The sequence below is a fragment of the Vombatus ursinus genome, unplaced genomic scaffold, assembly GCF_900497805.2.
Source record: "Vombatus ursinus unplaced genomic scaffold, bare-nosed wombat genome assembly UNPS02014798.1, whole genome shotgun sequence".
NCBI classification, from domain to species: domain Eukaryota; kingdom Metazoa; phylum Chordata; class Mammalia; order Diprotodontia; family Vombatidae; genus Vombatus; species Vombatus ursinus.
This window is the reverse complement of record NW_020954576.1, coordinates 3,986,413-3,996,559: the sequence shown is the minus strand read 5'-3', so window position 1 is coordinate 3,996,559 and position 10,147 is coordinate 3,986,413. Positions and strand designations below refer to the sequence as shown.

At 37.9% G+C, this 10,147-nt stretch overlaps 1 protein-coding gene across 2 annotated transcripts in view; it reads right to left on the bottom strand.

The window, feature by feature from the left end:
- Positions 1–7,982: 7,982 nt before the first annotated feature.
- LOC114049489 (TAF5-like RNA polymerase II p300/CBP-associated factor-associated factor 65 kDa subunit 5L) overlaps positions 7,983–10,147 on the bottom strand; it is a 31,967-nt gene continuing 29,802 nt past the window's right edge. For both annotated transcript variants that reach the window (XM_027870728.1, XM_027870729.1), the window contains one exon: positions 7,983–9,970. In XM_027870728.1, coding sequence (XP_027726529.1) covers positions 9,173–9,970 — 798 coding nt within the window. In that variant the 3' untranslated portion in view covers positions 7,983–9,172. The remainder of the gene's footprint in view (positions 9,971–10,147) is intronic.

The window sequence follows — 10,147 nt, the reverse complement described above, 5'->3', positions numbered from 1 at the left end:
AATTCACTTAACTTCTCCTTTAAGAATCTGGATGCTATACCACTTGGTGCATATATATTTAGTATTGATATTACTTCATTGTGTATGGTACCTTTTAGTAAGCTGTAGTTTCCTTCCTTATCTCTTTGAATTCGGTCTATTTTTGGTTTTACTTTGTCTGAGATCAGGATTGTCTCATCTGCTTTTTCTTACTTCAGCTGAAGCATAACACAGTTCCAGCCCCTTACCTTTACTCTGTGTCCCTGCTTCAAGTGTGTTTCTTGTAAACAGCATATTATTAGGATCCTATTTTTTGATCCACTTTGCTATCTGCTTCTGTTTTATAGGAGAGTACCTCCCCTTTACATTCACAGTTATGATTACTGTGTATTCCCCTCCATTCTATTTTTCTTTCTGTTTGTTCTCTCTCCTTTCACCCTTCTCTCCTTGACAGTGTTCTGCTTCTGTCTACCACCTCTCCCAGTTGCCCTTTCTTCTGTCAATCCCTGCCCCCACCCTTTACTTAATCTCCTTCCCTCCTACTTTCTTGTTGGGTAAGACAGATTTCTATATTCAACTGATTGTGTATATTATTCCCTCTGTGAGCCAATACTGATGACAGTAAGGTTCAAGCAATGCCCATCACTGTAATAGGTTTTTTGCATCTCTTCAAGTGAAATAATTTACCTCATTCTACCTCAACCTTCCTTCTGTATCCAATGTACTCCTCTTTCTCATCCATTAATTTTTTTTTATGTCATTCTCTCAAATTCACCTTATACCTGTTCCCTCTATGTATATCAGGCAATTGGGTTAAGTGACTTGCCCAGGGTCACACAGCTAGTAAGTGTCAAATGTTTGGTCTGAGGCCAAATTTGAACTCAGGTCCTCCTGATTCCAAGGCCAGAGCTCTATCCACTGCGCCACCTAGCTGCCCCAGTGGTACAATTTTTAAGAATTACAAGTATCTTCCCATGTAGGGATGTAAACAGTTCAGCTCTATTGAATTCCTTATGTTTTATTTTCCCTTTTTAGGCTTCCCTAGGGTCTTGATATTGGAGATCAATTTTTCTTTTTCAATCCTGGTCGTCCTATGAAAGCTTGAAATCCTTCTATTCCATTGAATGACCATTTTTTCCCCTTGAAGTATTATGCTTAATTTTGCTGGGTAGGTGATCTTGGTCTTAGTCCTAGCCCCTTTACCTCCTGGAATATCATGCTCCATGACCCTCTGATTCTTCAGTGTCGCAGCTGCTGCGTCCTGTGTAATTCTGATTGTAGCTTCCTGATGTGTGAATTGTTTCTTTCTGGCCACTTGCATTATTTTTTCCTTGACCTGATGGTTCTGTAATTTGGTTATAATGTTCCTTGGAGTTTTTATTTTGGGATCTCTTTCCTGAGGTGTTTGGTGGATTCATTCAATGTCTGTTTTGCCCTCTGGTTCCAGGATATCAGGGCAGTTTTCCTCGATAATTTCTTGAAAGATGCTGTCCAGGTCCTCTTTTTGATTAAGGCATTCAGGTAGCCCAATGATTCTGTCTCTCCTAGATCTAATTTCTAGGTCAGTTGTTTTTCCAATAAAGTATTTTACATTTTCTTCTATTTTTTTTTCATTCTTTTGCTTTTGTACTTCCTTTTTGATTTGGTCAATTGTGCTTTTTAAGGAGTTGTTTTCTTCAGTGGATTTTTGTATCTCCTTTTTCATTGGACCAATTCTACTTTTTAAGCAGTTGTTTTCTTTTTCCAAACTGTTGACTTTTTTTCCCCATAATTCTCTTGCATCACTCTCATTTCTTTTCCCAATTTTTCTTCTACCTCTTATATGATTTTTAAGCTCTTCCATGAGTTCTTTCTGGGCTTGAGACTACTTCCTGTTTTCCGTTAGGTTTTTGCCCATAGGAGTTTTGACATTGTTGTCCTCTTCTGAGTTTATGTCTTGACCTTCTTCTGTCAATACAATAACTTTTTATGGTCAGATTCTTTGTTGATGTTTTTTTGCTCATCCTTTTGTCCTTTTTCCTTTCTTTTAAATTTGAGCTCTGCTCTTAGGGTGAAAGTGGCACTGTCTCAGGCTTCTTGTGTGGCTGCAGGGCATGGCTATTTACCTGGTGCTGCCCTGAGGCCCATGGGGACCCTTGTGTCTGGTGCTGCACTGAGGATGTGGGGTGGGGGTGGCTGGTGTTTCTGGAAGCCTAGGGGTCTGGCACTTACCTGGTGCTCAGCTGGGGTCCTAGTGCTGTGTCTAGCATGTGCTGAAGCTGGTGGGGTGTTTTTGCATTTCCCCAGGGTTAATGCTGAAGCACTTGGGAGATCTGGCCACTGGAGACTGCCTGTTTGCCCAGGGCTATGCTGAAGCACATGGTGGTTCTTGGAGCTGGAGTCTGCCTGTCACCCTGGCTATGCTGAGGCACATAGTGGGATCCTGGTGTTGGCATTTGCCTGCTTCACTGCACTGAGGCTCAGGATCACCTGCTGGTTTGATGAGGTGAGGTTTGCTGGAACATTTCCTGTCCTGGACTGTGTTCCCCCTTACCTGAGAAAGATCTTTCTTGCCAATCATCCAAGTTTTTTGGGTTTGTTTCACCCCATCTTTTTGCTGGTTCTGCTCTTCTAGGATTTGTTTGGGGGCACTATTTTATGATTCTTTGAAGGTGATAGGAGAGCTATGGTGATTTACTGCTTACTCTGTCATCTTGGCTCCTGGAAGCCCATAACCTAGTTTTATTTTGTCTGAGGTCAGAAGTGTCTGATAGGCGTATTTCTGCCAAATTCAATAAATGATTTTCAGCTCATATATAGGAGGTAGGATTTGTGGCCTGGCTAGGAAAGAATGGGAGATAAAGATTGAAAGTAGAGACTCTACGTACTAAGATTAAAGACTTAAGTTCACCAGAGCACTAAAAATTTGATGATTATACTCCCTTTCTGGGAAAAAAGTTTATTGTGTAACTAAAATGGTAACTGATTTAAATCTTCCAATAATAAAAATGGATTGAAACTTATTTTTCCATACTTTAATAGTTTATCACATGTACAAACTAATTTTGGATTCTGTTATGTCTTAATATAGCCCTCCTAATCATTTAGGTTAAGAAGATTATAGTGGAATAGATCAATGGTGTTCTTGTAAGTGAGAGACTATTGCTACTGCTGACGGATCTCAAAAGAATTCCCTTTCCTTGTTCATATTGGAACCCAATTATCCTGTTAATTTACATATTTTACTTTATGTATTTGCCCAGTACTTCTCCTTTGTAAATCCAGAGCACTTTATAGACATTATTAACTCAAAAGTTTAGACACCCCTCAGAAGTGAAGAGATTTTAAATGTTTTACAGATGAGGAGCCAATCCTAGAAATACTGACAATCCAAGTAACAAATGGCAGTTAAAAATAGCATTTCTGACTCCCTCTAGGTTCTTCCAGGAAAGAAAAAAAAAACATTTTCAAATATCAAAAAAGAAAACTTTAGGAAAAGGATATTTAAAACAAACTTGAATGTATTTTACTAAGAACAGTAGTCAGTCTATCTTGGAAATTATCCAGATAGCTCTTGAAGTCCACCTGTGGACTTCACATATGTCACATGTGTGCTATAAGACAGTCAACTGGAGAAAAAAACTTTGTCAAACGATTGATTGCTTTACATTTGAGGATCCAGATTCTAACTCCACTGGTTTTCAGCAGTCTGCTCGGTTGCTTTACTTTTTTTTTTTTTTTTTTTTTTGGTGAGGCAATTGGGGTTAAGTGACTTGCCTAGAGTCACACAGCTAGTGAGTGTTATGTGTCAGGCCGAATTTGAACTCGGGTCCTCCTGACTCCAGGGTCAGTGCTCTATCCACTGTACCACCTAGCTGCCCCTGCTTTACATTTTTTAAATTGATATTTTACAAGTGTATGACGATGGAATCATTGTTGATTTGTTCTTTCTCCTCATTTCAACTGATAAAAAGATCTTCTTTCCCCTCAGATGAAAATCCTCACATCAATCCTAATAATATTTTATAGAACTTTACTATTATTATTATCATTAGTACATGGGATGCTGTGGATAGAGGGCTGGCCTCAGAGTCGGGAAGACATGGGTTCAGGTCATACCTCTAACTCACATTAGCTATATGACTATGAGAAGGCCAGATATAGAACCTATCAGTAGCCCCAGGTAACTCTCTCAGACTTGTACATTACAGAAGAGCTGCTGAGATTGGTGAAAGGAGTTTACGTACCAGGCCTTCTCTACATTGATGAAATCACAAGTCTGGACAAAGCTCCCTAAGTGTTACATACTACAGTTAGGCTGAAGTCCACTATCTCCTTCTGTTCCTCCCTCCCCAAGGATGAACAAGGTAATTTAAATGTAAAGAAAGAAGATTAGTCATTGATAACATCTGAAATAGTTTGGGGATTCTCTACTACTGAAAAGGTGTGGCCTGTTCACTAAGACTGCAGGGAGAAATTATTTGATCTTTTAGGATCTTTTAAAAGTATCACAGAGTTTTGCCACTAAGTTCCTAGAAGGTTCAGAATTACTATGAATTTGTCCAGGTAACTTCTTGAGCATTAGTTGAGATGTGCCTAAGAAGTACCTTATTTTTTTAAAAGGATGAAGCAATTTGCTCAGTATCATTAACTTTAGTACTCTTAACTGTCGGGACTACAAACCCTGAACACAATTTCCAAAAAGGAAAATCAAAGTCAGCTCTTCCCTGAAATAAATGCAAAACCACTAAGGAAAAAGTCAGTTTTGACATAATTGTCTTTTATGCTTATTACTCTCACTCACTGAAGTTAACTTCTTCAGTATTCTGTCACTCACAGGTAGGTGGTGACTAGGTTTATAGAACAGGTCAAGGGCAGGAAGCCAAAAAGCAAACATTTGCATTCCTTAAAAAATGCAACTGAGCTTCTGCATGCTCCTGAGACAATGTAGCAATAAATAAGAACTGGATGTACATATTGAGACATAATGTAACTACAGTTTATTCTGCAATGTTCTACTTGAAAAGTGAAATCTGAGAGAGAGAAAGAATCTTTTAATCCACATATATACACATTGACTTGGGGCAACAATCAGGACAAGTCCTGTTGACCCCAAAGATCTTTTCCAACTCCAAATTTAAATAGGTTTAATATAATTTAATGATATTAAAAATACTTGTGTTCATTTATAAATCTATTTAAAGATTACTATAAAAGTAGAAATAAACAATTTGATGCCTTTTCTCCTTTTTCTATCTTTTATTTCACTCTCATCAGTGATATTCCTGTAACCTGATTATGTTCCTTCCTCCTTCTCATCTCTGCTATTTTCTTACTAAGCCAATTTTAGCAGATGGAATTTTCTGTGGAAAAATACATTTTTAGCCTTTCCCAGGCTAACGAATATCATAAGAGTGATGCTGTGGATGCAGTAAGTTACCAACATTCTAGAGAAGTAAAGAGTTGAAAGATGCTACCCTGATCAAGATAATTCCAAAGGACCCATGATGAAAAATGCTACCTCCAGAGAGAGAACTGATGAACTCTGTATGCAGATTGAAGCATACTTTTAAAAAACTTTCTTTATTTAAAAGAAAAAAATCCTTTATTTTTATTATTTTATTTTGTTTTCTTTTGCAACATGACTAATGTGGAAAATTTGACATGACCTCACATGTATGACTGAAATCAAAGTGCTGGCCTTCTTAAGGAGGGGCAAGTGAGAATTTGACAGTTAAAATTAAAAAAAAAAAAAGATTGCTAAATTTTTTACATGCAATTGAGAAATATTTAATGAAATAAATAATAATAATTTTTAAAAAGAAGTAAAGATTATCATTGTTGGTTATAATTTCAACTGCAGTATATTTTTACTTTTCTTCAGTCTTTTTCTTTTATGTTTTGCCCTGATATTAATTTATTTGCAAATGCTAACGAGGAGTCTCACTAATGTTTCTAAGTATATCTGGCTCCTGTCAGTTCTGCATCTACTACTTTAAAGATATTTTCTTACGATCAGAGGGAGAAATTATTTGATCTTTTAGGATCCTTTAAAAGTATCACAGAGTTTTACCACCAAGTCCCTATAGGACCTTGAGTAAATCAACTAACCTCTCTGTGCCTCATTTTAAATGTAAAATTATGGGCTTGAACACGTAACTGAAAAAAAAAATTAAAAAAAACAAAAGGGCAGCTAGGTGGTGCAGTGGATAGAGCACTGGCCCTGGAGTCGGGAGGACTGGAGTTCAAATGCGGCCTCAGACACATAACACACACTAGCTGTGTGACCCTGGGCAAGTCACTTAATCCCAATTGCCCTCACCAAAAAAAAAAAAAAAAAAAAAAGAACACATGACTGCTTAAGTGCCTTTCCAGTTTTAAATCCATGATTCTATACCTTGGGGATACTGAGTCTCCATTTCTGCCTCCTCACATAAATGCACACCTCATGATCCATTTGGACAAGCAGCACAGCCTTTTGAAGACTCAGTTTTCTCATTTATAAAATAGTTAAATAATATTTACCCTAATTGCTTCACAAGGTTGTAAGGTTAAAAATATATAGCTGATGTTACAGCAATCCAAAAAAATACTATACTAGCCACATCATATACACACAAGTCTTACCTATATTTTCTATTACTCCCCACTCTTTGGGGATAATGGCAAAAGATCCTTTATAAAAGTATTTTTTTATATATAAGATATTACTTGTATATGTATATTATAGTCAAATATGAGGCCAGAAGTAAAAAAAAAAATCCTCAGGCACTTTAAGATGAGATATTATTGAGGCAGCTAGGTGGCGTAGTGGACAGAACGCTGGCCTTGGAGTCAGGAGTACCTGAGTTCAAATGTGAACTCAGACACTTGACACTTCCTAGCTGTGTGACCCTGGGCAAGTCACTTAAACCTGCCTCACCAAAAAAGCAAAAAAAGCAAAAAAAAAAAAAGATGAGACCTTACTGTATTCACCTCCAATAAAAACACAGGCCAGTAGGAATTTGGCCAAATGCACCAAAGATGAATGTTGCTTGTGATATAATTTTTAGACCACTGATATGTATTGCCAAATCTAAACAGATAAGTAGGATTGGTGGAGATTTACAAGCTAGTTAGTTTTTTATTCTACTTGGTAAAATAGTTTAAGAGAATTCTTCTCATCTTCTTTAGCTCTGGCAAGTGATCTGGGATCACAAAAATAATTCTGAGGAGTACCTATGCTATCCATTTCTGAAAGGATATAGTTTAAGTTGGGAATCTTCAACATTCCTAGTACTGTTCTTCAAAATCTGACAGTTCAAGAGGAAAAAATTAAGAGCACATCCCAGTTTAAGACTTTAATATAGAATACCTAGAAGGTGCAGATGCTTTGTTCTAAGTTAACTTACAAATCAGAGGAACTCCTCAAGCTCCATATTTTCATGACTTTGGAAAGGCAAACAATTTTTCTAAGTCATTATTTTCAGTGCATTTGAAATACTGTGTGATGGAGAAATTATTCTTTAAAATCCCCATTATTTTCTACAAAGCAGGTTTATTAACAGAGAAGCTAGAATATGTCCACTAGCAAATATAACTCTTTATGAATGGCAGACCTAACTAAAAATTCCAAAAAGTAAAAGATGTATAACAAACTTAAGCTTATACCATTTGTCAACAGCTGGTAAATCTGAATGGGCTTATAGTATAAATGCTCTCAACTGCCAAGTTGAATGCTATCTGTAATCCTGATGCAAACTGTGCTGAAGAACATATAATAGGAGATAAAAATAACGAACTGAACCAAATAAACCTATTGGGGCCAGTCTAGCCTTCTTAATTGGTTATTACTTTGATGAGGGACAAGTTGCCTTACTGAAAACAATCTGTTCAGCTGCCAGCCCAGACCGATGACCAAATAGCGCCCCCATCTTGCTCTCTAAACAAAACCACACATCCTCCTTTCCTCAATGCCCAAAAAAGGTATCAACACTTTTTTTAAACTAAATGCTTTTTTAATAGAAAACAAAATACAAAATAACTCTTTTCAGAAAACAGAAATATTTAATCCTTTTCTCCACAAACAAATTAGAACTTGCTTTATCCTCAAAGCATGGTTTTATATATCTAAGACTTGTTTCACAAAGTGTTCATAAAACTGGTATTGCAATGCAGGAGGTGGGAGCAAGGAGATTCGGGAAGGAAAAAACATTTGCAAAAAAGCTACACCCCTGAACATATGATAATAAGGGAATCCAATTTTTCCAATTTCAATTTATGACTTACCATTGCAAATTACTTGTATCCCCATGCAACAAATGTTCTTTTATGGAGAGGTGCAACTAGGAAGAGAATCCTCCCTTCCCACCATCACTGCAGGAGCCCAAAACTTTCTCAATCAAACCCACCCACCCATAACACCTCATCCAGGGTGATTTAAGCACCACCCAGAAATTGCCCTTTTCTCCCAACACACTGTGCGACCAAATTCTCTAAGTCCCTGAACCTCAAAATTCCAAGTATCACAGCCAGTGCCAGGAGTCAAACCTGAAAGATAAAAGCAGAGATGGAACCCTCTGCCAGTGCTAGATTTCCTCTTCTCAATAATAATAATAATAATAATAATTATAACAATAATAAAAAAAAAATCCTGGTTCTTTGCAATTGCAGAAAATGAAAGACTTTCTGCCAGGATTACCCATCCTCCCCCCCCCAACCCCAACTCCCACCCTTGCATTCCTAAGCCAAAAGGATTTCCCTTCAACCAAAATGAATGATAACACTTAACACTTTTAGCACTGCTTATCTTCAAAGTGCTTTGCAAATATCATCCAATCAAAAATCCCTACACCCTGAGGTGAGGGAATATTATTATTATCCCAATTTTATGAATGGGAAAAGTGAGACAGAAATTAAGGTACTTGTTCAAGGTCACAACAAGATCTCTATGAAATTCCATCTGACCTCAGAAGCACCTTAACTCCTTGCCTCAAGCCTACACACCCATCTTTCTTCAGCCCCTCCTTCTCCAACCTCAGTGTTTTAGGACATTTTTTGGGCAGAACAACAATATGGTATTTGCAATACCAAATACCTGCCAATGGGAGAAAGGAAAAAGAAAAGGGGAGGAAGTGTCTTTCACAGTCAGTGATTTAATCTCAGTTTGTAGTAAGACTCTTGTCATTGCAAAGCCTTCCACCACTATCCCAATTCATTAAAAAGAAAAAAAAAATTAATGTTCCTGATTTTCTTGTGTAATTCCAGTCACTAGAAGAAGGTTACAGGCCATAAACTGAACACTCAGTACATTACTCATCTGCCCAGTATATACACCAACAAGTTCACTGGAAGAACCATCTGCAGGAGCATTGCAATAAGTGTTCCGAATATCCCAAACCCGAACAGAGTTATCCATGGATGCAGAGGCAATCAAGCTACTATCTGGGCTGAAAGTAAGGCTGGTGATATTGTCCGTGTGGCCTCTCAATTCTTTGTAGAGGGTACCAGATGCCAAGTCCCACAGCTTCAACCGCTGGTCCTCACCGGCAGATGCCAAGTACTTACCATTAGGAGAAAATGCAAGAGAAAGCACAGGGCCTCGGTGACCTGTGAAGAGCCTCACAGAATTTCCTTGCTGAGTACTCCACAGGCGAACAGTCTTATCAGTTGAACCTGTAGCTAAGTAGTTTGAATTGGGGTGGAATTTTACACAGTCCACATCTGCTAGATGTCCTGCATATATTCGCAATGGGTACGTCCGATCAAATGACCAGAGTCTTGCAGTGCGGTCATGGGAACCACTTGCGAAGTACAGGCTGCATGGACTAATATCCAGATCCCAGACAGGATAGGCATGTCCTTGGTACAATACAGTATTGGTAAAACTTCCAAGGTCCCAGTATCTAATAGACATATCTTCGGAGCAAGATAGCAACCCTGAGCTGTCTGATAGGAACCTCGTACTGTACACGGGCCCACAATGCCCTCTTAAGATCTTCATTTCTGTGCCCACGTTGTCATCATCATCTTCCTAGAAAAAGAGCAGATAAAGAGAAAAAGAAAATCACACAAAAGGAAAAATTGTTTAGTGGTGCAACAATATTAAAAAGCTTAGTGTTTTATGGAGGGAAAGAAATCTGCTTATGAAAAGGAAAGAAGGTATCCTGTAAATAGTGACTGCCTGTCTCTTGAGTACAGCCTGAGCTAT